At 49.0% G+C, this 27,292-nt stretch overlaps 2 protein-coding genes across 5 annotated transcripts in view; one reads left to right on the top strand and one right to left on the bottom strand.

The window, feature by feature from the left end:
• Positions 1–9,949, top strand: LOC147376194 (3 beta-hydroxysteroid dehydrogenase/Delta 5-->4-isomerase). Of its 4 annotated transcripts, XM_086392144.1 has the most exons (4): positions 1–56; positions 191–411; positions 5,032–5,196; positions 8,731–9,949. In XM_086392144.1, exons 2-4 carry the CDS (start codon positions 267–269, stop codon positions 9,540–9,542), a joined length of 1,122 nt encoding a protein of 373 aa, XP_086248270.1. In that variant the 5' UTR covers positions 1–56; positions 191–266; the 3' UTR covers positions 9,543–9,949. The 4 variants fall into 4 exon arrangements, with proteins under 4 accessions (XP_086248270.1, XP_086248269.1, XP_086248272.1 ...); XM_086392143.1 differs by having other exon boundaries at positions 1–411; XM_086392146.1 differs by lacking the exons at positions 1–56; positions 191–411 and adding an exon at positions 803–916.
• An 11,955-nt stretch (positions 9,950–21,904) lies between these two features.
• ZNF697 (zinc finger protein 697) overlaps positions 21,905–27,292 on the bottom strand; it is a 34,630-nt gene continuing 29,242 nt past the window's right edge. The window contains exon 3 of the mRNA XM_086392142.1: positions 21,905–26,636. Coding sequence (XP_086248268.1) covers positions 25,228–26,636 — 1,409 coding nt within the window. The 3' untranslated portion in view covers positions 21,905–25,227. The remainder of the gene's footprint in view (positions 26,637–27,292) is intronic.

The following is a 27,292-nucleotide window of genomic DNA, read 5'->3' on the forward strand; positions in this document are numbered from 1 at the left end:
GGAGATCTGGAGATCAGAACCTGGGTGCTTTCATCTGGCTTGCCACAATCTGACCGGTTAGAGCTTTTTCACTTTCTTTCTGCTACTCCTGGGAGGTGGGCACAAGGGATTTTTGCAAAAATGGAATAGAAGGAACACAGTGTATCTTTATGAGCACGGAATCACTTGAACTCTTTGTGGATCTCTCCAGCATCGTCCTCTCGCCCAAACTGCCCCCCAGTGCTTTCTGGTTCCTGGTGAGCGTTTCTCAGTGCTCAGATTTGGCCATGGCAGGGTGGAGCTGCCTCGTGACCGGAGGAGGAGGCTTTCTGGGCCAGAGGATCATCTGCCTGTTGGTGGAGGAGAAGGATCTGCAGGAAATCCGGGTGCTAGACAAAGTCTTCAGACCAGAAGTTCGGGAGGAATTTTCTAGTAAGTAAGCGAGTGAACTCCGGGAGCTGGTGATGGACAGGGAGGCCTGGCGTGCTGCGATTCATGGGGTCACAAAGAGTCGGACATGACTGAGCGACGGAACTGAACTGAAGCTGAGTCATGGGCGTGTAGCTCCCTTTGAAGACTTATGTGGGTGTGGGGGAGGGGGTTCTTGTCTAGCAGCTTAAGGAAAATGGTAGCCAAATCAAGGCTAATCCTGTTATCAGAGAGGAAGATCACAGATGGAGTAATACCATGGTGTAATCACAAGTAGTGTCAGAAGACGGGGTAGGGTAATACATGGTGCAGTCCCAGATGGGTCAGGGGCCCCAGCCCAGGGTGAGAGGGTGGGCGGTGGACCAGACACTTAGAGTCTGTTCTTCTCATCTAGAAAATCATGTTTCAGTTTTCTCCCTGTCCACGAGTCTTCAGTGTTTCAACTTGTTACTTGTTGTGTACCGTCTGCAAAGAGTGAGCCAGTGCTGTTAACCTGGAGATGCCACCAGTGAGTTCCAGAGCTTCTTGATTGCCCTTATGTTTCTGTGGCTTCACTGAGCATCTCTGTTGAAGGTGAAATAGAAGGAAGAGGGGGTGAAGTGTGTGAGTGTGTGTGTGTCTCTGTGAGCGTGTGTGTGTGTGAATGAGAGAGAGAGGGAATTAGAGAAGGAGCCAGAAAGAGGGGGGAGGAGAGGATGCACAGGCATGCAACAAAGAAGCCAGAAAGAGAACTAGAGGCAGCCTGAATGGAGACACACCTCGAGGGGATTCCCTGTGCGTCTCTTTGTACTATTTGCCTCTCTCCTCATCATCACAAGGACATGACTACAGAATCTGCTAAAGCAGCTCATGGCTCTCTTTCCTGATTGCTGCCCATAGTGCCAAGGCAAACGCTTGATTTATAGTGTATTTTCCAATCTGCTTTGCTCCCGGATCCTCAAAATATCCTTGTGAGGAAGGCAGGAGAGGGTAACACCCGCCTGGACAATGAGGAATTGAAGTCCGCAAAGGTAAAGCGACTTGTCAAAGTCTCTGGGATCGATGGGGAGCAGAGCTCAGACGAGCCCCAGTCAATGGCCCGAGGGCCAACTCTTGACAAAGTGAGTCTTCAGTCTCTCCCATTTCCCGCCTGTGTGCCCCCAAACCAACTCCCTGTCTCCCCTCCCCAGCCCCGGTGGATTGGCCATCTACACACAGGCCCTGGCTGCCCAGGACCCCCGTCCCCACTTAAAGTCCTCCTCCCCAGCTCACTCTCCTGGCCCCTGCCCATCACTCTCTTCTCCTTTCCCCTCCCCGACCTCTGCAAATGTCTGTTTCCTCTACCCTCTGCTTCAACAGTGTCTTTGATTTTTTTAAAAAAATTCACAAATGATTAACACCAACCTTTGGTAATCCCTACATCCCAGCAATATATGCAGGCTGATGACTTATGCCCAGAGAGAGTGATGCTCAACCTAGCGGAACAGCTCCCAAGGTGAATAAGTCAGGTGCTGTGGTGGGTGGGCAGGGGCCTCTGTCAAGATAACGATAGAGAATACTTACAGGGTCCCTTTTGTGCCAGGCGCTGTGCCCAGCGTCTTACGTGTGTCAACTCATTCGCTCCTCATCACAACCCTCTCTCTGGGATGGGTAACAGAGCTTCAGTTTATTTTTTTCTTTTTTTTTATGAGAATACAGGCATAGAAGAATCCAGTCAATTCAGGCTGCTGTAACAAAATACTGCAGGCTGGGTATCTTATAATTTGAAATGTATGGGTCACAGTTCTGAAGTCTGTGTGTGTGTGCGCTTAGTCGCTCAGTCATGTCCAACTCTGTGACCCCATGGACTGTAGCCCGCTAGGCTTCTCTGTCCCATGGGATTTTCCAGGCAAGAATACTGGAGTGGGTTGCCATTTCCTCCTCCAGGGGATCTTTCCAACCCGGGGATCGAACCTGCACTCCCTGTGTCTCCGGCATTGCAGGTGAATTATTTATCCACTGAGCCATCTGAAGTCTAGAAGTCCAAAATTCAGGCAGGGTCAAGTTCTGGTCAGAGGTCTCTTGCTGGTTCATAGCTGCACCATCTTGCTGTGCCCTCTCTCAGTGGAAGGCATGAGGGATCTCTCTGGGGTCTTTTCTATAAGAACATTAATCCTATCCGTGCTCTCCCTTCATGATCTAATAACCTCCCACATGCCCCTAACTCATAACACCATCAAATTAGGATTTCAACGATGGCTCTGAGGGGACAGAAACATGCAGACATAGCAGAGGTTAACTAATTTGTTCAAGGTTCCACCTCAGGAGACACCAGTTCGATCCCTGGGTCGGGGAGGCCCCCTGGAGGAGGTCATGGCAACCCAGTCCAGTATTCTTGCCTGGAGAATTCCATGGATATAGGAGCCTGGAGGCAACAGTCCATAGGGTTGCAAAGAGTCATGCACGGTCTGGCTGCAGTATCTGTGCTCTCAACTGCTAGTCTGTCTAGTAGCTTCTCTCTAGGGCTCCCTCCAACCCCGCTCACAACAGGTAAGCTTACACTGCATATTCAGTCTATGCAAAACACTGGCCAAGCCCACAGAGGCTTGGAGGAGGAGGGAGCTAGGGGTTCCAGCTGAGGCATCTACAGCGCCCTCTGCTTGTCACTCTGCATCCCTGCAGACTAATGGGTGAGCGGTCTTCCCTCGCTTGGCCTTTGAGCCAGTCTGCTGAAGTCAGCCTTGAAAGAGAGGAAGGGGAAGGGACAGGCAGGGCAGAGGTGGAGACACAATCAGAAAATTCTGCTCTCCAGCTAACTCCTCTGCCTTTGTCCCATTCTGTGGCCTTTTGGGAGTGGAAGGGGCTGGGGCGGAGCTAATCTCAAACAGGCTTAAAGGAGAGCAGATGGTTTTACCAAGTTGTAACCGAAGAAGGAAATTCAATCTATGAGGTCTCTACCTTCACGAACTAATAACCTCCCAAAGGCCCCTAACTCCTAACACCATCACATTAGGATTTCAACAATGGATCTGAGGGGACACAAACATACAGACCAGATGTAGCAGAGGTTAATTAACTTGTTCAAGGTCCCACACCTGGAAAATGGAAAAACTGGATTTGAACTCAGGCTGTCTGGCTGGCTCCTCTGGTGGCTCCGTGGTAAAAAAAAATCTACCTGCAATGCAGGAGACTTTTCACTCTGGATTTCTCTCTCACTGTTCTCTGGCCTCCATTGCCCATTTCATTTAAATTGACTGATCCTGAACTGATCTGCTGTCCTGCAAGTGGGTGATGGGACAGCAAGCAAGGCTTGAAGGCAGGTGGGCAGGCTGGAGCCTTCATTAGAAGTGTGACTTAAGACTATTCCTCTGAGCCTGTATGGCCTTGCCTGTAAAGTGGAAATTGGAATCCCTGTCTCATGAGATGGCTGGGGAAGGAAATTAGAAAGCTGAAAGTCATATGTGAAATAAATAGCACAAAATAAGTGCAGGGTACTTATCCAAGCTCTTTGTGTGGCATTTATTTCATGGGCTAATCTAAGGTGGGCCTTCCCTGGTAGTTCAGACAGTAAAGAACCTGGCTGCAATGCAGGAGACCCGGGTTCGACCACCGGGTTGGGAAGATTCCTTGGAGAAAGGAAAGGCTACCCACTCGAGTATTCTTGCCTGGAGAATCCCATGGATAGAGGAGCCTGGCCGGCTACAGTCTGTGGGGTCGCACAGAGTAGGACTCAGCTGAGCGACCACACTAATCTGAGGTGATGATGTTGTGCCACCTCCCTGGGCTTCAGAGGAGCCGGAGACCCTGATGACATCTCTGTGACCCTTGGCTAAGATAGTCAGAATGTTAGTCCCTTGGTGGCTAGCTCATTTTCAGCACTGATATCTGCTTTTGATGATATCTAATAAGAGCTCTTGCAGTTAAATTCAGCATTGGGGCTCATTCTAAATTCCTGTTAAAAAGCACCACCATGCTCTTAATCACTCAAGAGGAAAAAACTCGGGCTGCCTTTGACTCTTCCTCTCAGCCCGTCTCCAGTAAGAACCAGGACCTGGAAGGTAAGGTCTGAAAGTCAAACCTTCTGTACTTCTTCTCTTCTCAACTCCCTCTGCTGGATCCCTGGTTCCAGTCCTCGTCATGTAAACTGTGGTGCCATGGCCCGATTAATCCCTCAATCACCTTGCTTTTTCTTAGCCACCCCCCACCTTGATCCGCTTTATAATACTGCAGCAGGGGTTTGCTTCCTACACCACAATTCTTGCTTACATTTCTCCTTTAATTCCAAATCCATACCCGATTCCCCATTGCATTTAATTTGAATTAAATGCAAATTCTTTCCTTAATGAATTTTATACATGCCGCATGAGTCTCTTTCACAGTTTCGTGTTCCAGGTACTCATGACTCCTCATAGCTCAAACTCTCTTTTTTATGTTTTTGGAAGGAGATGGGATGGAAATAGATATTTGCTGTTTCTCAAGAAATGCTGCACATTCTGATTGCTATGCCCTTGTTGACTTGCTCCTTCCATGGGCTGTTCACCTCTCCTCCCGATCTCTCCTTCCCCTCAGTCTACCTGTCCTTGAAGACCTAGGTAAAATGCCACCTTTATCAGGAAACTTTCAGATGCAGAGAGCTTTCCAGTGACCTGCCTCCTGTTCACACAGAGCTCCAGAGCAAGATCAAGCTGACCCTGCTGGAAGGAGACATTCTGGATGAGCAGTGCCTGAAGGGGGCCTGCCAGGGCACCTCAGTGGTCATCCACACCGCCTCTGTCATTGACGTCAGGAATGCTGTCCCGCGAGAGACCATCATGAACGTCAATGTGAAAGGTACAGGATCCTGGGAGGAGCTGGAGGGAGGTGGGCCAGTGATAAGGGAGGCCAGGATAAGGGAGGGGGCGCCTGGTGAACACCTGTTGGGTGGACACCAAGCATTTTTGCTCATCACCACCAACAGAGATTCCTGGTGGATTGGAGAGTAAATAATCTGCCTACAACTTGGGAGACCCTGGTTCGATCCCTGGGTCAGGAAGATCCCTTGGAGGAGGAAATGGCAACCCACTCCAGTATTCTTGCCTGGAGAATTCCTTGGACAGAGGAGCCTGGTGGGCTATAGACTGTGGGGTCGCAAACAGTCAGATACGACTGAACGACTAACACTTTCACATACTTTCTTCCAATCAACAGACTCATAGCCATCATCCTCAGTTTTTTAGATGAGGAAACTGGGGCTGAGACAGGCTAAATAACTTGTCTAAGGCCCTGTGGAGAGGAGTGAACAGGCTAGAATTTAAACCCACACCTCGGTAAGTCCAAAGGCCACAAAAACGTTTCTGCTGGTCCAATCAAGTGTTGACTCAACTCCAACCTCAAACTCTTGTTCTCCAACCACCTCCTGCCTCCACTGCATTGGAACCAGAACTTAAAAGTGTTTCCTTGGTCATCACGTTAGCCCTTCTGTGTGGTTATAAGCTGGGGGTCACAGGACAGCCAAGAACTAACTAACAGCTTTGTGATATAAGATGCTCCCAGGTCAGGAGTAATGGGCCACAGCTCTGGGCTGGTTTCCTTCAGGCAAGACTTCCTGCAAAGGAAGGATTATAAGGGTAGTGAGAACGTTGAGAGAATTTCTGCTCATCCCCAAGAAGAGTTCCTCACAAGAAAACTACCAAAGCTGGTTCACAGTGGTCTGGCAGTACAGAATTAGCCAGCTCTGGTCTTCCTGTAGTATCTTCTTAAGAAGACTAGTTTTACATTATCCATAATACCATCTCTTCAGTTCATTTGTGCAGTTGCTCAGTTGTGTCTGACTCTTTGCAACCCTGTGGACTGCAGCATGCCAGGTCTCCCTGTCCACTGTTTCCCAGAGTTTGCTCGAACTCATGTCCACTGAGTCAATGATGCTATCCAACCATCTTATCCTCTGTCACCCCCTTCTCCTCCTGCCCTCTATCTTTGCAGAATAAGGGTCTTTTCCAATGAGTCACCTCTTTGCATCAGGTCATGAGAGTATTGGAGCTTCAGCTTCAGCTCACTACCAGGTCTTTTGTTGTTGTTGTTGTTGTTCATTTTTGGGGGTGTGCCACATGGCATATGGAATCTTAGTTCCCTATCCGGGGATCAAACCCATGGCCTCCTGCTTTAGAAGTGGACCACCAGGGAAGTCCCACCAGGTCTATTATTGAAGAGTAGCTCCTAGCCAGGTGTCCAAAGTATAGCATCTTAAGATCCTTATCCCTTAAATGCTTCCTGGCTCTCTCTGAACTGTGACTTTCCAATCGACTTAAAACCTAGACACTTCGCTCAAGGAATTAGCTGAAATCCCTTATTGGCTTGCTGTGTAGTATCCTCCTCTGATCCCTGGAGGCCAGTCTCTCTAGGACCACAGCACCCCAACCCCCAGCGCATCTGCCTTCCACACCCTGCCCACCAGAATTAGTCTACACAGAGACTCTTTTTCTAAAGCAACTCTTTGCTTTTGCGTCTCTGGCCTAAAATCACAGTCTCAAAAAAGACCCTTTCTAGTTTTGCCTTAGCCATGCCCCTGGTTACCCCCACACTGCCAAGAGAGTGCTAACCGGTCTTGAGTTTTCAGCTCCCCTACTCCATAATTTCCTACTCTCCACAGCTCCCAGCATTGGGGATTTGAAATCCCTGGGAAGAGTTGGAGGCCTCCATCGACTAAAACTAGGATCACTGTATCACTCTCTGGTTTAGAAAATGCTTCACAATTGCGGTCATTTCTTCTTGTGCAGTTCACGTGAGTGCATGCTCAGTGGCTCCGTCGTGTCCGACTCTGGCCCCATGGACCACAGCCCACCAGGCTCCTCTGTCCATGGGGTTCTCTAGGCAAGAATACTGGAGTGGGTTGCCATTTCCTTCTCCAGGGGATCCTCCCGACCCAGGAATCAAATCTGTGTCTCCTTCGCCTCCTGCATTGGCAGGAGATTCTTTACCATTAGCTCTGAAATATCTCTGCTTTTAGATTTAAATGTTTTTAACGAGGCTGTCTTTCCTGAAAATCAAATTGCACAAAGATATTAAGAGGGTTTTTTTTTTAAATACCACTCCAAAGTGATGTTTTTTCCAGGAAATCATTTCTTTCCTGTAGGGAAGACTCTGGGTTACCTCTAGGAGCTAAAATTCTCCCCAGGTTAAGGAATTCTACAAGATCCTCCCATGACAGATATTACCAGCAGAGGGCGCACTCCTTTCTGGTTCTTCACCAGGCTCAACATACAAAGCCATTGCCAGGCTCCAGAAGACTAGTATTGAGAAAAGGTTTACCACCTCAGTTTTTCATTCCTCGGTAAAAGGAGTCATAGACAGAATTAGAAGTGGCCTTTGCAAGAAGCAAAATCAGAAACACAGTCCGGATCTCCAGCTTCTCCTCACCGTTCATTTGCTCAGTGACAAAAAGTCCTTGTGACAATTTTTTATTGGTCTTCAAAAAAAAAAAAAAGATAAGAAAATACCAACAATTCAATTTATATTTAAGAGTATATATTACTTGCATCTTTCCTGGAGTATCCCCTGGATAGGGAGGCTGGTGGGCTACAGTCCATAGGATCACAAAGAGTTGGACACAACTGAAACAGCTTAGCGTGCACGTTCACATTACTTACATACAACTCTGTGTGTGTGTGTGTGTGTGTGTGTGTGTGTGTGTGTGTGTGTGTGAGAGAGAGAGATGTGAGTCCTTCAACTGTCCTCCTATGGACCAGAGTTGTCCCTATTCTAAGAGTATGGCCTCCTAATTTTTTTAAGTTTACAACAGCTGTCTTTAGGACTTCCCTGGTGGCTCAGACGGTAAAGAAGCCACCTGCAATGCAGGAAACCCAGGTTCATCCCTGAGTCGGGAAGATCCCCTGGAGAAGAAAATGGCACCCACTCCAGTATTCTTGCCTGGAGAATTCCATGGACAGAGGAGCCCGGCAGACTACAATCCATGGGGTCGCAGAGTCAGACACGACTGAGCAACTAGCACTTTCACTTTTTCATTTCAGCCCACCTTTAATGAGGTGCTGGAGATGACAAATGATCGTTTTAAAATCTCGTTACTGTGCAAAATATAAAGTGGCAACTCGTTCTTTTCCAACATTAAAAGTACAAACATGTTCCATGTAAATCCCCAAAGTCCATGAAATCCAAATGCTTGCGGTCCAGAACCCAAGTCTTGTTCTCCTTTCATCTTTTCATTTTCCCTTTTGTCCTACGGCTTTAGCATGGTTGGATCTTAGCCAGAGATAATGCACTGCTCACATGTAATAGCCACTGCACTTCAGGACGAGGCGCAGACACGGTCCGTGGCAGGGCTGGGCCTGGGCTGTGTCCTGACACTGACGGTGTGCTTCCTTCGGGCAGGTACCCAGCTGCTGTTGGAGGCCTGTGTCCAGGCCAGCGTACCGGTCTTTATCCACACCAGCACCATAGAAGTGGCTGGGCCCAACTCCTACAGGGAGATCATCCGAGACGGCCATGAAGAAGAGCATCATGAATCGGCATGGTCCTCTCCATACCCATACAGCAAGAAGCTTGCTGAGAAGGCTGTGCTGGGAGCTAATGGGTGGGCTCTGAAAAATGGTGGCACCTTGTACACTTGTGCCCTGAGGCCCATGTACATCTACGGGGAGGGGAGCCCATTCCTCTCTGCCTACATGCACGGAGCCTTGAATAACAACGGCATCCTGACCAATCACTGCAAGTTCTCAAGAGTCAACCCAGTCTATGTTGGCAATGTGGCCTGGGCCCACATTCTGGCCTTGAGGGCCCTGAGGGACCCCAAAAAGGTCCCGAACATCCAAGGACAGTTCTACTACATCTCAGACGACACGCCACACCAAAGCTACGATGACCTCAATTACACTTTGAGCAAAGAATGGGGCTTCTGCCTGGATTCCCGGATGAGCCTTCCTATTTCTCTGCAGTACTGGCTTGCCTTCCTGCTGGAAATAGTGAGCTTCCTGCTCAGTCCAATTTACAAATATAACCCTTGCTTCAACCGCCACCTAGTGACTCTTTCCAACAGCGTGTTCACCTTCTCCTATAAGAAAGCTCAGCGAGATCTGGGGTATGAGCCCCTCTACACTTGGGAGGAAGCCAAGCAGAAAACCAAGGAGTGGATTGGCTCCCTGGTGAAACAGCACAAAGAGACCCTGAAAACAAAGATTCACTGACCTGGGAGTGACAATGATGGGAACGTGGACATTAGTTAGTAGATGTCTATCGAGGGCTCCCCTTGAGGCTTCATACAGAAAGTAATACGGACACAAGCCTGGGTCCTCCTGCCTCCCTTTTAGAAGATGCTCACCTTACTATCTGCCTTCCGCCACCAGAAACTGTGTCTGTCAATGGCCCAAGTGGGAGCTTTCTTCCCTACCCGCCTCCAGGGGACAGACAAGGTGATTTGCTGCAGCTGCTGGCACCAAAATCTCAGTGGCAGATTCTGAGTTATTTGGGCTTCTTGTAACTTCGAGTTTTGCCTCTTAGTCCCACTTTCTTTGTTAAATGTGGAAGCATTTCTTTTAAAAGTTCATATTCCTTCATGTAGCTCAATAAAAATGATCAACGTTTTCATGACTAATCTGGAGGAAGCCGTGGTTTATGTGAAAACAGTCTCTTTTGTTTTCCCCTCCATTTCCAGATATCAGCCTTTCCTATTCAGAGAAGCAGCATGGGACTGGGTTGGGCAGAGTGCTGGGGAAGTGGACAATGGGATTGACGAGGACTTACTATGTTTTAGGCATCTACTGAATGACTCACTTATTTAACCCTCACCAGAAACCTACGAGGTAGGGATGACTGGCTATTCCCTTTTATGAATAAGGAAACATGTTCACAATCACACTAACTAGTGAGAGACCAGGACATTTAACCCAGAAAAACTTGAAAACCCTTATCTGCCACTGAATTGTGTCTCTTGCTGGTGAATGAGCTGCCAGGGTGCAGCGGGAGCTCTGGACATGGAGTATTGACTCTTGGGAGAGCCCAGATCTCTTGGGTCACCTCCTTCTTGCCTGGTCCTGTGCAGGTGTTTGAGGAGAGGAGGACTGAGGAGAGCCCCTCATGGAATCTGGGAGGTTTTCCTACCCTCGTCAGCCAGGAGGAGAGGGAGAGGCAGAGGTGCAGCCAGCCTCACTGCCAGTGCCAGTGTCCTTGAAGGTCCCTAGAACACACGTGGATGGATGCGTGTGTTGGCCACTCCGGTAACTCAGAAGTCAATAATCCAACGTTCTTTCAAATCACAGTGAAGCCACATGACGGGTTCCTAGGCAAGTAAAGGGAACAGATGTGAATGTCCCTGAAAATGTCTCTCCCACTCGGTGCAAAAGTAGAGATTTAGCTCCTCCAGATTTAGCTCCTGCTCCTCCTGCTTCTCCTTCCTCCTCCCCATCTCTCCCTCACCCTGCCTCCTCTCTCCCCTTCCCTCTCTCCTCCTCAGCCTCTTTCCCTTCCCTCCATCGCTCCCTAACCACTAGCCCTCTCATCCTTCTCAGGGTCCCCGAGGAAGGGAGGCCAATCGAGACATGTTTGGGGACTTAAATGATGACATGTTCATTAACTGACTGGAGGACAGGCAGTCAAAAGAGACCCTGTCAGACCAACAAGGACCGTGCGACCCGAAGCAGGAGAGGAGGTGGCCCGGGGAGGGTGGGGGGTGGGGGCAAGGGGGCGGGGGCGGGGAGGTGGGGCTGTCTCTTCTACTCCAGGGGTCGCCTGTCTTTGTGAGCCACAGCTACAAGAGTCACACCCAACACCAACATGGCCTCTCTCTTACCCAGGGAATTTACAGATTATGAATTCAGTTGAATTTGATGCGAAGGAGATTGTTTAAGTATTCACTCTTAAGGGGAAAAGGGGAAAAGCACTCTGGCCCGGAGGAACAGGTTTCATCACCTTCAAAACCCCAAAGGGGAAAAAAATTAAAAAAAACAAGGGACAGAGGATTAGCCCTGGGAGATCAGTAAATGGTCCCAGGGGTGAGACAAAGTGAGAGATGGAACACCCGCTTCCTCCAGTACACAAAACACAAGAGGCAGCCTCTGTCCAGCCTCGTGATATGCAAACCCTCATATGTTTATGCCGATAAGGAAGGAAGGAAAGGAGGGTGGTGGAGTCTGAGACAAAAGTTCCCTCCAGCCGTTTTTAGTCTAGTGAAATCCCACAAACATAAACCCGCCAGAGCTGTTCTCCCAGGGGAGGGCGGTGGCATTGTCACCAAAGGGCAAGCTGGTGTGAGAGAAGAAAGAGGAGAGCGGATCTGCCCGGCTGTTGGTCTCTACTGAATAAGCATAAAGACCTGGGAATGCTTTGACCAACGAAGCTGCGTCCTTAATGACACTGGGCTCCCTGACACCCGCGCGGGGTGGTCCGAGCTCGTGCACAGGAGCCCTAGGTGCACTACAGGGGAAGCACCGCACGGGGGCAGCAGAGACCCGGAGGGAAGAAGGAAACCGCCCCGCAGCACCACTCCCTTCCCCGCCCGCCCACCCCGACACACACCTGGGTGACTGCGTGGGGTACGGCCGAATGAGTGAACGAAAGCCAGCTACGTGCTCAGCCACCAGCTTAAGTGCTCTGGATACTGAGTCTGGAGAACGGAGCTGAACAGAAGTTACTGGGAAAAGCCTCAAGGACGAGGTGGGACCGCAGCTAGGTCTTGGAGGAGGGAGATGGGACTTAGGCAGGAAGTGAGTGAGCGGGTCCAGGCAGCGGGAAGAAGCTGAGTAGTGGTGGGGGCAGGCGGGGTGGGGCTGGCAGAGAGGAGGAGGAGGGAGGGCAGAGAGGATTCAGGTCCGCCAGGTGAGAAGGGTTTGCCAGGGGAGATTAGGTAGTTTAGACTGCCCCCCCAAGCTTGAGGAGGCAAGCCTCAGAGGGCCGAGGTGGAGCTGGCAGGAGGGTGACTGGCCTGGGGAAGGAGGGGCAGAAAAGCAACAAAGGACCTAAAGGGGCTGGAGGAAGGCAGACCCGACAGCTGTGGTGGAAACTGCAGGACAACTACTATATTCTCAATTACCTTATTAACAAACAGATGAGGACAATGACAAAACCCAACCTCACAATTTCTCCTAAGAAATCCCAAATATCCCCCAAACAGTCAAAATCTGGGAGCTCTGGGATTGAGACCTACCTTCTCCCTGAAGGCCTAAATGCTTGTAGGCAGCCTGGCCCACCCCAGAATGGATGGAGCAATTTAGGTCTGGATCACACTTCATGTGTACTCCAGGTTTTTTTCTGCAGAAATTTCAGTGTGTTTGATGACAAGGTGCTAACCTGGATCTTGCTGGGGTGTACTGTAATATATGATACGTACCCTTATTACCTTGTTAAAATCCAAAAGAAATCTGAATTCCAAAATATATCTAGCCCTGAGGGTTTTGGATAAAAGAATGCGAACCTCAACCAGCAAAATTATGAATGAAGTATGGTTCTAACACACTTTATATGAGTGTGTGTGTGCTCAGTTGTTCAGTCCTGACTTTTTGCAGACCCATGAACTGTAGCCCGCCAGGGTCCTCTGTCTGTGGGATTTCCCAGGCAAGAATACTGGAGCGGGTTGCCACTTCCTCCTCCAGGGGATCTTCCCAACCCAAGGATCGAACCCTCATCTCTTATGTCTCCTGCACTGGCAGGCAGGTCCTGCACCACTAGCACCACCTGTGCCTGCTAAGTCGCTCCAGTCATGTTGGACTCTTTATGGACCTAGGAACCATAGCACACCAGGCTTCTCTGTCCATAGGATTCTCTAGGCAAAATACTGAGGTGGCTTGCCATTCCCTCCTCCAGTGAATCTTTCCAACTCAGGGATCAAACCTGCATCTCTTGCATCTCCTGCATTGGCAGGCAGGTTCTTTACCACTAGTGCCACCTGGGAAGTCCCATATGTATATATAATAATACTCAGTCAACATCCAAAAGTAGGTAGGCTTATTATCCTAGCCTGATATATGAGGAAATGGAGACAGAGAGGTCAATAACTTGCTCAAGGTCATCCAGCAAGTTGTGGTTCAGTTCCAGTAATAAAAAGCTTTTGACTTCAAAGATCTTACATAAAGATGGCAAACTCACATGCCTGCAGGAGCCAGGTACCATGTGTAAATGAGGCAGGCAAGAGCTAAGAGGCCTCAGGGAGTGGTGAGGAATGTGGTGTGCAGGGAGCACATACTTTGTCTCGGGGGGGCAGCAGTCACAGAGCCCCCCTTCCCATTACTCAAGTGGGAATATACCCCAAGTCACCAGATCTTCTGACTCTTCAAGGAAAGCAAAGGTTCCTCATTTTTTATGTGAAATCTTTTGATTTCTAAATATTGTCAACTTATTCTAAATTTTAAAAACAGTGTGAAGACCAGTTCTGGGAATGGGACCAGTGTGGGTTAGTGCTCAAATTTTATGTGTAATAGCTTATTTCTTAAAAATGGGCGGTGAGGGGTTGAAGGCAATCTGTTCATTTTTGGCGCTAGGTCTCGAGTATACATAACATTATCTTCTATACTTTTCTGTATGTTTGATATAGGTTATAATTTTCAATACATTAATTTTGATTTTAAAAAAGAGTTCAAAATATCAAAACATATCTGTGGGCTGGACTGACACCTAAGGCTTCTGGTTTTGCATCTCTGCTCTCAGTCTAGTGGAAGTAATAAAATATGAGACATGGTGAGTTCTGTGCACAGTAAAATGTACCAAGTGCCCTTAGAAAGGTAAAATGCTTTTGGAGGGTCCTCTCTGGGTAGGGTACTCCACAGAGCCCTTGCACTGGGGCTTAATGTTGACAGATGGGTAGGACTTCAACAGGTAGAAACGTGGGGGAATATATGCCAGGCAGAGGTGATAGAGACAGGAAAGATACAGAGGTGAGAGAGGGGAGTCATTTTCAGGCAGCAAGGAGACCAGTGTGGAAAGAGCAGATGCGGGGGAGAATGGAGGATACAACTGGAAAAACAATGGGTTGCCTTGGGTCACCTATAGGAGACTGCCTTCCTTCCCCTTCCAGAGGCCATGTGACATTTAACTGCATGTCACATGTCTCACTGTCTCTGGAAAATTAACTCTTTAAGAACAAGGAGCTTGTCTCCATACCTGCCCCCTCTCCCCATGCCCCTCAACAACAAATATGGGTAGTCAGACTATAGAATGTGGAGGTTATTCAGTATACAGTGGGAAACCACTGAAGATTCTTGTTCAACTGTCCCTGGAAGATTACTTTGGCAGCGATGTGTAGAATGGATTGGAAAAGATTAAAAGGCTACTTCAAGAATGTAGGTAAGAAATAAAGGCTTGATTTATGTAGTGTTAACAAAGGGAACACACAGGGCAGCTGAGGCCAGCCTGAGGCAGAACAGACGCTGCTTTGGGCAAGGCCTGAGTGAGCACCCCACGTACCCACTTCCTGAAGCCAGGGATCTCAGTGCCCTTCCCTTACTCTCCCTCCAGCCTATCATTCAATCTTATGGGTTTCACCTCCCAGACACCTCCCGAAGGTGTTGTCTACCTCCCTGGTAACCCAGCCTGGTTCAGGCCTCCCTGCCTCAGAGTCATTATCCGTGAAATTCATTCTCGGTAGTTTTGCCAGTTATCCATCCAACATAAAAACTGACCACGTCACTCTCTTCTGTGAAACCATCCAGTGGAGGAGCCTCAGGACTCTTAGGATAATCCTGAGTGTCTTAAGACAACACAGAAAACTTCTCAACAGACTGGTGGTTGCCAAGATGGAAGGAAGAGGGGGAGGATAACTGGTTAGCAGATGTTAAGTCTTTATATATAGAAAGGATAAACAACACGGTCCTATTGTAGAGCACAGAGAACTATATTCAATATCCTGTTGCTACCAAACAGGGTTCTTGGCCTTTCCCAATCAATAGAAATTGACTAGAGGCCAGATGAGAAATTCAAGCAAGGCTTTATTGGGGTCCCTGCTGCGGCAAAGGGGAACGAGGACAAACAATATGTTCCTTTGCTTGCTCGTTCCCCTGCTGGGGGGGCAAGCTTGTTCCTTCTATGGGGTGAGGGTAGGGTGTGTCCAGGGGTCGGGTTTAAGGGGTGGCTTAGGTGCTGTGCCCACCCTTTTGGTGATATTGTGTGCAGGGGGCATGCTCCCCACCCCCAACTTTTCCTCAAGGCTCTTCAAAAGTGGCAGTTTTTTTTTTATTTCTTTGTATCTTTTGGATCCAGAATTTGCCCCAGCTGAACCCCAGTTATTTTTGCCCCAGGACAGAACCCCTAGTCCTGTATAGTTCCTTTGTATTTTATTTCTTGAGGAGAGGTGTGTCCAGGTGCAAGCATTGCCACAGTGCAGCAAAGTGTCCCAGGTCCCAGGCCTGTCTCACTATTATGAACCATAATAGAGGAATTTTTAAAAATGACTGTGTGTGTGTATATATATATATATATATATATACACACACACACATATATTAACACAATGTTGTGTTAATGGCTGCTGTATAGAAGTGATTCAGTTTTGCACACATACATATATACATTTCTATGTAGGTGTATATATGCTGCTAAGTCACTTCAGTCGTGTCCGACTCTGTGCGACCCCATAGACGGCAGCCCAGCAGGCTCCCCTGTCCCTGGGATTCTCCAGGCAAGAACACTGGAGTGGGTTGCCATTGCCGTCTCCAGTGCATGAAAGTGAAAGGTGAAAGGGAAGTTGCTCAGTCGTGCCCGACTCTTAGTGACCCCATGGACTGCAGCCCACCAGGCTCCTCCGTCCATGGGATTCTCCAGGCAAGAGTACTGGAGTGGGGTGCCATTTCCTCCTTCAGGGATACATGTATGTATGTATATGTATATTTATGTGTATACATATATATACATACACAGATATATATATATATGTATGTGTGCATAACTGAGTCACTTCTCTATAGCAGTAATTAACACAACACTATAAATCAACTACAATTCCATTTTAAAAGAAAAAATCTTAAGAGCTAGCCCCTTGTCTACCTCTCCAGACTAAATTCCCGCCAATCTCTGCCCTGTCTCCAGATTCTCCAACTTTATGCTCCAGCAGCAGGCCAAAATTGGGAGCTGCTGGCATGTATCGTCTTCTACATATTCCTGTACCAACGCAGGGTGCTCCTTCTGCGTTGGGCTCGCCCACCTCTCCTGCCACATCCTTCTCAACTCCTTATTTAACATCCAGCGCTTCCCATTTTATCACCTCTGCACCGTGTGGATATCTCATTGCTATTCATGTATTCCGCCTCCCTCACTACATGGTTATATTCTTGAGGGTGAGAACTCACCATTTCATCTCTATGTCCCCTATGCCTGGTCCTGTGCCTGTCACAAAACAGTCACACGATGGACAGATGACAGGTGGATGAATAGACAGACAGACAAAACACACACAAACAACTGAATTGCTGAGGTGGGGAGTGAAAGGAGGCAGGGAGGCAGAAGAAATGACAGTTCTGGAAAGAATTCAGCGATAATGTCAGGGTGTTAATGAACCTGAAGAAGTTAGACCTTCATTATGAGAATCAGGAAAAAGAGAAGCCACACTTCTTCTTAGGGGGTTAGGGGTAGAAACATGAAGAGTGAGTGAGTGATGAGTAAGTGAAGAGAATATGAGAGGAAAGAGGCTTTTGTGAAGGCAAAACTTAGCTGCTAAGATTTTAAGGGTTCTAGAAATTAGATCGGAGAAGGCAATGGCACCCCACTCCAGTACTCTTGCCTGGAAAATCCCATGGACAGAGGACCCTGGTAGGCTGCAGTCCATGGGGTCACGAGGAGTCGGACACGACTGAGTGACTTCACTTTCACTTTTCACTTTCATGCATTGGAGAAGGAAATGGCAACCCACTCCAGTGTTCTTGCCTGGAGAATCCCAGGCACGGCGGAGCATGGTGGGCTGCCGTCTTTGGGGTTGCACAGAGTCGGACACGACTGAAGTGACTTAGCAGCAGCAGCAGAAATTAGATACACAACCTGAAACAACCTCATGCCCAGAGAGTTTTTGAACTACAGAAAAAAGGGGATCCTACTTTTACTGAAAAGCTGAACTCATAAGAAAATCTCCCATTCCCTTAAGTGACTTGGGAAGCGTGCGTGCTCAGTCATGTGACTCTTTTCGACACCAAGAACCATAGTCCACCAGCCTCCTCTGTCTATAGGATTTCCCAGGCAAGAATACTGCAGTGGGTGGCCATGCGCTCTGCCATGGGATCTTCCTGACCCAGGGATCAAACCTGCATATCTCCTGCTTTGCAGGTGGATTCTTTACCACAGAGCCACCAGGGGAGCCCAAGTGACTCAGGGTAAGGACAGCTCAATCCCTCAAGCTATAGCAAGTGCTTCTTAAAGCATCAAGGGAGGGGACTTCCCTGGTGGTCCAAGTGGTTAAGAATCCACCTGCCAAGGCAGGAAACATGGGTTCAACCCCTGGTTCGGAAAGATCCCACATGCTAAGAGACAACTAAACCCATGCACCACAGCTACTAAAGCCCACACCCCTAGAGCCTGTGCTCCACAAGAAAAACCACCACAATGAGCAGCCCTCACACTCCAACTAGAGGAAGGCCGCATGTAGCAACGAAGACCCGGGGCAGCCATAAATAAATAATTTTAAAAAGCATCAAGGGTGTCTGGGAGAAGTTCATGGGGGAGTCCTTTTCCTATGTCATGGCCCAAGATCCCAGGGGTCTTGAGCAGGGAGGGGCAGGGAGGGGATCTGGTATTTCAAGGCGTGAAAGAAGTTCATTATGACAGAATGGAGGCTGTGTTGGGATGGAATCCAAGAAAAAGTGGATTGACCACTCCATTCCCAAGGGCAGGGGGCCCTGATAAGTGATAAGTGAAGTTGCTCATCATGTCTGATTCTTTGCGATTCCATGAACTAAAGCCTACCAGGTTCCTCTGTCCATGGAATTTTCCAGGCAAGAGTACTGGAGCGGGTTGCCATTTCCTTCTCCAGGGGATCTTGCCGACCCAGGGATCAAACCCAGGTCTCCTGCATTGCAGGCAGACGCTTTACCATCTGAGCCATAAGGGAAGCCCAGGGGGCCCTAAGGTTAGTCACAAACTCGGGTACAGTCACCAGTCTGTCTGAAAATTGAAGCTTCTCATATGCAGTCTTTCCATCATAAACAGAAGAAACTGCACCAGCAAAGACAGCCCTTCTTCCAAAATAGATGCTGGAGACAGGGGGTGGGCATGAGGTGGGCTACTGGCCCTCCTGGCATAGACATTGGCCTTTAAGGTAGGGAGAGCCTACTCACAGCCGGGGATCTATATTCCTCCCCCCACCAGCTGGAGTGTGAAGTCACTGGTAGTTATTAGCAGGGCATCTTCACCAGCATGTGGATTGTGAGGTGACCCGTGTTTGACTTCATGTTCTGCCGCGAGGGCCCCCCCTTTGATTTTGCAGAGCCCTGAAAATTACACAGCCAGCCCTGATTAGGAACATGTCTGTCAGCAGTGGGCAAAACAGCTCTTGCTTAATCATAGGTATACAGGGAAGGCTGTCTGCTGGGGAAAATCAAAGGAGCATCTTCTGCAGATGTCTGCTCTGAACTGCTTCCATTGAATCAATCCCTAGTCTCCAGCAACTTGGGGGGCCTGGAACCTTTCAGTCCGGATGAATCCCTCCAAATACATACGTGGGAATGCCAACCTGAGCACTGCACACACACTGATACCTTTTTTTCAACCTTCTTAAGCATAGGACAACTTGGTACTTGGGACACTTTGCCACCCACCTCTTTGGTTTCCAAAGCTGAGCATCTTGGTCACTGTGATGAGGTGACCCACCTCATCACAGTGGCTACAGAGGGCTGTGAACAGTGTGACTTGGATTCCATCTGGGCAGCTGGAAATTGAAAACCAATGGAATGTGTCTGAGGTTAGCAGAAGTGACCTTGAAACACAGGCAGGCAGCAGGGAACTACAGACACTTGAGCTCTGGCCGGGAAAGACAAGAGCACGACACTCGTCTGCTCAAGCTGGGACCTCCTCCTCTTTCCCTCCAGCGGCAAAATTTAGGAAGCAATTTGACTGCCAAGTGCAGCTGAGAAAAAGAGAAATGTGTGGAATTTTGCTTTGTTAAGTGAGCTGAGACAAGGGATGAAGGTCAGAAAGAAGGGAAGGCAGGCTTTCTGCAGTTGGCAAATACAGAGAAGGGCTGGTGGCAGCCAGCGATGCCCCTGGGGCATTATCTGAGGAACAGCAAAGACAGGCATTCTTCCTGACTCTTACTTATTATCTTTAACTATGTGGGGAAGGCATGTGTGAAACAGAGGCCTACCAAGAGTAGACAGGCAGCAGAGCCTGCTGTATCTGACAATGCCCTTTGCATCTGACCGGTCCCCTTTGTACCCCATGGCAGACAAAAGGATTTGCGGCTTAGGAGTCTTACCTAACCATAATCCCCAAGGAAGAAAGGAGGTGCTTAATTCATCCTACAGACCTCCCAATCCTGGCTGGGTTTCCATGAAATACCCATTAAATCACCTGGGAAGCCTTTATAAAATCATGGGTACTTGGACATCACCCCAGACCAGTTAACCAGTGCCTTGAACAGTTTGTTTGTTTGCGAGAGGGTTGTTTTTAAAACTCTCCAGATCAAACCTGTCAGTCCTAAAGGAAATCAACCCTGAATATTCATTGGAAGGACTGATGCTGAAGCTCCAATACTTTGGCCACCTGACAGGAAGAGCCGACTCACTAGAAAAGACCCTGCCGCTGGGAAAGAGGGACGACAGGAGGAGAAGGGGGTGACAGAGGATGAGATGGTTGGGTGGCATCACCGATTCAATGAGTTTGAGCAAACTCCAGGAGATACTGAAGGGCAAGGAAGCCTGGCGTGCTGTAGTCCATGGGGTCACAGGGTCAGACATGACTTAGCAACTAACAAGGTAAACCTACTGTGCAGTTAACGTTATATTAAGAAAATCTGTCTGAAATGAATCAAACCTGGAGAATTCTAAGTTGACGAGACATACTTTCTCTAACTGGAACATGGATAGAGGCTGCTCTAATTAAAGTCCAGGTTGAGCATCCCCTCACCAGGCAGCACCTAAGGCCAGGTTTACTGTTGTGTTCCCATAGGGCACTGAACAGGTACTTCAAATGCTTGGTTTAACATAGCTTCCCAGGGTCTAGGAATTAGACTGGTGGTTGCTTCAAGCCAGAATAGTCAGGCTCAGGGAGAAATGCTGCAATCAGAACTGACTGCCTCCTTACGGGACTAGAACCCAGCAGTTGCTGGCCCTGCTCAGCAGCCCAAAGGCTGTGGATATTCACTTGAGGAGATAGTTGCGATCACTAAAAGAAATTAAGCTGCCTTTCATGCTCTTTTCTATTACTTAGAACCCCTTCTTTTCAAACTGCTGTGTCATTGTTTTCATGGGCAGAGACTAGCTAGAAAATACTTTTAGCACAAATTCAGTCTAGCTGATAAGTTGCATTCCATATAATCTGGAGTCATTAAGCTATATTTTTGAAAACTGGGTGGAAGAAAATACTTTGTTGTGTGATTCAGGAATACATTTTTTACAGATTGGAAGCGGGACCTGAAACTGTTTCCCTCCTCCATCACTGTAGTTTTCCTGCCTACTGCCAAAATCCCCCACAGATTGCTTCTTACAAGGAATGAAGACAGGTCTTTGGAAACTGCAACAACAGTATAACATTAACACATTCCCAACAGCCCAAAGCCACGTTAGTGCAGAAATGTTGCTCTGAATTATTGGCTAGAATGGGCAGACTACTTAGACATCAGCCAATTCCAGAATGTTCTAGGATCCACCTAGACATTCTAAATCAGGAGTGCGCAAACATTTTCTGTAAAGATTCAGGTGGTAAATATCTTGGGATCGTGGGTCACATATAGCCTCTGTCACAACTACTCAACCTTGCCATTTTAGTGCACAAGCAGCCATAGACACTATGTAAGGAAGGCTAAGTAGAACTGTATTCCAATAATTTTTTTTTAAAAATTTATTTGTCTTTGTTGGGTCTTAGTTTCGGCACTCGGCGAAGGCAATGGCAACCCACTCCAGTACTCTTGCCTGGAAAATCCCATGGGAGGAGGAGCCTGGTAGGCTGCAGTCCATGGGATCACTAGGAGTCGGACACGACTGAGCGACTTCACTTTCACACACTGGAGAAGGAAATGGCAACCCACTCCAGCGTTCTTGCCTGGAGAATCCCAGGGACGGGGGAGCCTGGTGGGCTGCCGTCTGTGGGGTTGCACAGAGTCGGACACGACTGATGCGGCTTAGCAGCAGCAGCAGCAGTTTCGGCACTCAGGATCTTTTGCTGCAGTACTTGGGCTCTCCAGTTGTGGCGGGATCTTAGTTCCTTGACCAGGGATCACACCAAGTCCTCTTCATTGAAAGGTGGATTCTTAACCACTGGACCACCAGGGAAGTCTCCCAGTAAAATTTTATTCACACAAAGGGAAGGGTTGGATTTGGCATCTTGCTGACCGTTGTTCTACCAGAGCATAACTTCCATAGATTGAACTGAGTGCTATTTAATGGGTGACAAGTGCTATTTAATGGGTAAAGAAGAAAGACTGACATGGTAAAAGACTGATCTGGATTTAATGACAAATATTCCACACTGGTTGCTGAACACCAGAATGCTGTCCAAGGAACCATCATTTAAATAAAACAACCTGAAAATAAGGCAATTCTCACATATACAAGCACACACTCACACAAAACCTGTTATTTTTAAATCATTAAATTATTCACTATTATAACAAACAGTTGTAAAATAACATTACAGTGAAGGAAAATGTGCACAAACTTCAGAAACACAGTTCCGATTGTCTATGAACACAGGTTCTTAATTTGTACTTCTTCACATATGTATAGCCTCAGGATCTTAAAGAGGCCACATGGCTCAAGGGGTTAACTTATCTTCTCCTTCCAACTCAGCGCTCAATATTTAATCAAGCCATTTAACCTATTTAAACCTGCTCTCTGTTCTCAGAAAAGTGCAGCCTGCACTTGACCCAGCTCCCCAGGAAACAAATGATACATTTGCCTCCACCATCATGAATGAGTTGGTAGAAGGAGTCTTCAGATGAACATTTTTAAGGGTGAACCACAGTTACCAGGGTTTGCTTTAGAAATACTAATTTTCTAGGACTAATATAAGAAACAACTTCCTGAATGCAATTAACCTCACTTAATGCAGCTATGCTCCCTGAAGAATCATAAGGAAAATGGAATCACATCTTAGATGCACCATGAGTAGGGTGCTGGTGGCTGGACAGTTTTCTTTTGCTAAGGGATGCACTCATAGAAGGGATCCTGAAGTAGTAGCTGGCTTTCTTATCATAGTAACTTAAAGAACGGAGGAGGTCAGTGACATCCAAAGATTTCCACTGCCAGTAAATTATTGAACAATAGTTTCAGTCTCCTCTTCCCATTGAACCCATGCTTGACAGCTGGTGTGGATGAGACTGCAATAGTATGAAAATGTCAGCAAAAGACCAAGTGACCCAGAATGTGGATCATAAACCCATGAATAACCAAAAGTTGGATGAGATTTCATAGGCACAGACTTGAGAGAACTTAAAACAGCTGGAAGAGGTAGATGTGCATTTAAAAAAAAAAAAGGAATAAGATTACCTACAAATTGGCTATATTATTTTCATGTGAGTCTTACACACTTAGTATTCAGACTTCAAGAGTCAGAATAAATAATGGACACTTGCTTTGCTCAGATTACTCTCAACCAAAATAAAAAAGGAATTAGTATCTTCCAAAACTATCTATAGTTTAAAAAGCTATTTGCATTTGTGAATAACAATAAACCAATTTAGAGAGCAAGATCAACAGGCATTATACAAACCCAGATTTCTCAGGAATTTTTTTTAAGTGTTATGATGGCAAAAACATGCTTTCCTACAGTCCCCAAAGAAGTTCTTTGCTAAAGTACAACCGACCAAGTATAACTTACCAGCATCCATAGAAAGTTTGCTAAAACAACAAAAACAATCTTGTGGATTTTTTTTTTCCTCGTCAAGTGTGTCCAACAGTTTGTGAAGATGCTTTCATGAAAAGTAGAGGGTAACAATCACTAATAAAGAAAACAAAACCGCTTTCCACAACTCTACCTTCTAAAGGCTAACCCTAAGGGAGGGATTTTCAGCATAGGTCACTGAAGTCTGTACAAGAGTCATCTACAGCCCCGACTAGAAATGGAACATGTCCAGGACATGCTAATTACATGACAAAGACCAGCTTTGTCAACAAGGACATCTTTGGCCCTTCTAGACTAGCCTTAAGTTTTTCCATCAAGCATAAGAATTTTCAGTGTCCTTATATTACATAAATCACAATAGGTCAGTCTTCCTAGCAGCTGAACTGGAGAGCACAGTAGGTCAGACCCACCTATCCACACTGCTGTTTGCCTCTCTTCAGAACCGCCTGTCACACTCCTGTCCCCTGGCCTTCCCTAAGACAGGGGTCATAATACTGTCCTACCTCACAAAGACGTGAGAAACAACTAACAATCATTCAAAAGCATAAAGCACTTTACAAATAGAAAAGTGCTATTTTGGCATTTATATAACCACCAGACAACATTTGTTGCTTGTGCTATTTGGCAATTTTGCATTTATACCTCTCCCTGCTTGTGCCCTCCTTGTGTAAAGTCTTGAGCTTTCTACTGTGCCTCCCTGTGTAGGAAAGAGAAATTTCTGCTCAGACCAGAGCCCATAACCATATGGGTGGAGGTGGGAGTTGGAATAGCTCCCCAATCACTGCAGAGGGGGAGGGGTACACAGATACAAATGAGACAAGGGAGCCCTGTGGCCCAACACGGGAACATCTTGATTTCCTGGATTTCTCACAGAAGGCCAGCAAAAGTCTGAGCAAACTGACTTTTGCAGCAGGTCACTAGGGCAACCATTGATGGCCCGAGTTTCACTTGACACAAGCATCAAGCTGACCTGGGGAAAGGAAGAGTCACACATGGCTGGAATTGTTCCATTTCCCAGCACTTAAAGACCACAGATGAGACCTGAAATAACACTGGGCCTGGAACACACCTGACACCAGGGGTGGGGGTCTGGTCATCCACACAGACCAGCCTAATCCAGCATGAGGCTAGATTATTTTAAAGTAGCAAAGAACCAGGAGCAGTACCAAGAGCTCCCTGATCTGAAAACCAGTTACGAATGATTTTCTAAACCTCAGAGATTCTGCCCTGGAAATGAGGGTGTGTAGCTGAAAATTCTGCCCAGTTTCCTCTGGACGCCTCAATATAGCAGCTAACTGTGGCTCAGAGAAAGGAAGGGAAGAGTACACAAAATATCCACTCCTGTAGGACTGACAAAGTTCCTCTGCTTTTTGTGGGACTGCAGCTGATGTGGGGGGAACAGGGCAAACAGTGGCTTAATACCTGGTGAAGCCAGGACAGAATTACTCATGCACACCTTTGATTTTATCCCAGAACTCTCACTCCATCCACACTCTCTCCCTGCTTCCCAGAGGCCATCACGGCCCAACCTACTGTGCTGCCTGCCATCCTGTACCCTCCCCCACCCCACTATCTCCTCTTCCTAAAAGTCCTCAAAATGCCTGCTCCTCCACACCCTTCACTCCCTACAGCGTGCACTGGATGAAATCACCACGCTCAAGCACATCTCCCAAACATTTCACCGTTAGGGAGGAGGCAGGCAAAATACAGCCCCTCACAAAGAACAATTCTTATTCAACCCACCCCTTCGGGACTCCTAACACCTAAAAGGCTCCCCAGTCATTCTCAGATTGTGCCTCCCGCCCCCATTCCCCGTTTCTTTCTACAGGGTCTGTCCCCAGGACACCTATTCCCCACGTGATTTCCCACCCCCCGCCCCGCCCAGGGTAGCCTCCGCTGGGCCCAGCCCTAACACAGGTGCAGCTTCTGATGCTGCGCCAGGTGCGTCTTGTAGCGGAAGCCCTTGCCACAGCCCGCGCACTTGTGCGGCTTGTTGCCTGTGTGGATGCGGCGGTGGCGGATAAGGTGCGAGCTCTGGATGAAGCTCTTGCCGCACTCGATGCACGTGTAGGGCTTCTCGCCCGTGTGCGTGCGCTGGTGCTGCGTGAGCGTGGAGAAGTCGCTGAAGCGCTTCTCGCATTGGCCGCAGCGGAAGGGCTTCTCGCCGGTGTGCACTCGCAGGTGGTTCACCAGGTGCGAGTTGCGCCCGAAGCCCTTGCCGCACTCGCGGCACACGTAGGGCCGCTCGCCCGAGTGCGTGCGCTTGTGTGTGAAGAGGTGCGAGCTGACGCTGAAGGTCTCCCCGCACTCGGAACACATGTACGGCTTCTCGCCCGTGTGCACGCGCTGGTGCTTCACCAGGTCCGAGCGCCAGCTGAAGCGCTTGCCGCACTCGCTGCAGCCGTGGGGCTTCTCGCCCGTGTGGATGCGCTGGTGGTTGGCCAGGTGCGAGCGGCGCACGAAGCCCTTGCCGCACTCCCCGCAGGCGAAGGGCCGCAGCGCCGCCGGCCCTGCGCCGCTTGCCGCGGCGTGCGCGCGCCGGTGGCTCAGCAGGTGCGAGCTGAGGCTGAAGGCCTCGCCGCACTCGGGGCACGGGTAGGGCTTCTCGCCCGTGTGCAGCCGCCGGTGCTTGAGCAGGTCGGCTCGCCAGCTGAAGCTCTTGCCGCAGTCGGCGCACAGGTTGGGCCGCTCGCCTGTGTGCAGCCGCAGGTGGTTGGTCAGGTAGGTGTTGCGGCTGAAGCCCTTGCCGCACTCCCCGCAGCGGAAGGGCTTCTCGCGCGGGGGCCGGGCCAGCGCGGGCCCTGCCCCGAAGCCCCCGCCCACGCCCATCATCCCCACCACCGCTTCGCACTCGCCAGCGAAGCCGAAGGGCTCCAGGCTAGCGGCTGCGGCGGCCTCGGCCAGGCGGTGGATGCGCTGGTGCTGCAGGAAGGCGGCGCCAGGGCTGAAGCTCTCCCCGCAGTCGGGGCAGATGGTGGGCGCGTCCATGATGCTGGCCATCAGGCTGTCGAGCTCCCCGAGGTCCATGGACATGGGGTGGTGGAGGCGGCGGAAGCGGCGGTGGGCAGGCTTGTCGCCCCGGTGCCGACTCCCCAGGGAGAGGTGCCGCCTCCAGGGAAGCACGGCAGGGGGCGGCTGCTCCTCTTCCTCCTCTAGCCGGTTCTCCCCTGCGCTCTCCTCTTCCTCCTCTTCCTGGGGGCTCCGGGAAATGCTGTCGGACTCAGACAGCCCTGGGAACATGGCCATCTCAACTACGCCAGATTGGTCATCCTCTTCCTCACGGCTTGCAACCCCGTCTTCCTCGCTCAGCAGCCCCTCTGCAACAGAAAAGGAGGCCATGCGGATGACTAGGCTTGACGCTCAAGAGATAAACCCAGAGGAAGCCTGTCACAATAAGAGTGTGGGCCACAAGGTAATCTCCTCCCCCGGAATCTCTTAACATGTCTCTCCAAGGTCCGTGCCTACTCAATCCTCAATTCCAGCCTCCTTCCCACCTGGAGACTCAGGGATGGCCTAAAGCTCACCTTCCCCTTGCCCCTCCAGTTCTTCAGGCAGCTGTCTCTGGGCCTAGGCCCCACCCACTGGACCTGGGGCTCTGCTCAGCCTGGCTGCCTGAAGGCCTGGCAGCGCGCTTGAGATGGTCAACTCTGGGCCAGGTGGGACTTTCTGTGACCTCAGAAGAGACCTGCTCCACTCTGTGAGCCAACAATCCCTTTCACAGCCCTAGCCTCAAAAGACAAGGCCACTCTGGCCAACCACAAGAAGAGATCACCTGGCCTAGCTCACTGGTCTGTTTTTTAGTATGATTGGTCAGTCTGCAACAGCTTAAGGTGGAACAACAAACCAAACACATCCCAACTTAAGGGCTTTACTCTGTGGGGGGGCGGTGTGTGTGGGCACAGGCGCTGTTTGGGTGGGGAGTAGGGAAAAGGGGAGGTGAGTGCAGGATCTGGAGCTAGCTGATGAGTCCAGC

Source organism: Bos grunniens, chromosome 3 (genome assembly GCF_055505025.1).
Source record: "Bos grunniens cultivar Pamir isolate PY7600 chromosome 3, Bosgru_T2T1.0, whole genome shotgun sequence".
NCBI classification, from domain to species: Eukaryota; Metazoa; Chordata; class Mammalia; order Artiodactyla; family Bovidae; genus Bos; species Bos grunniens.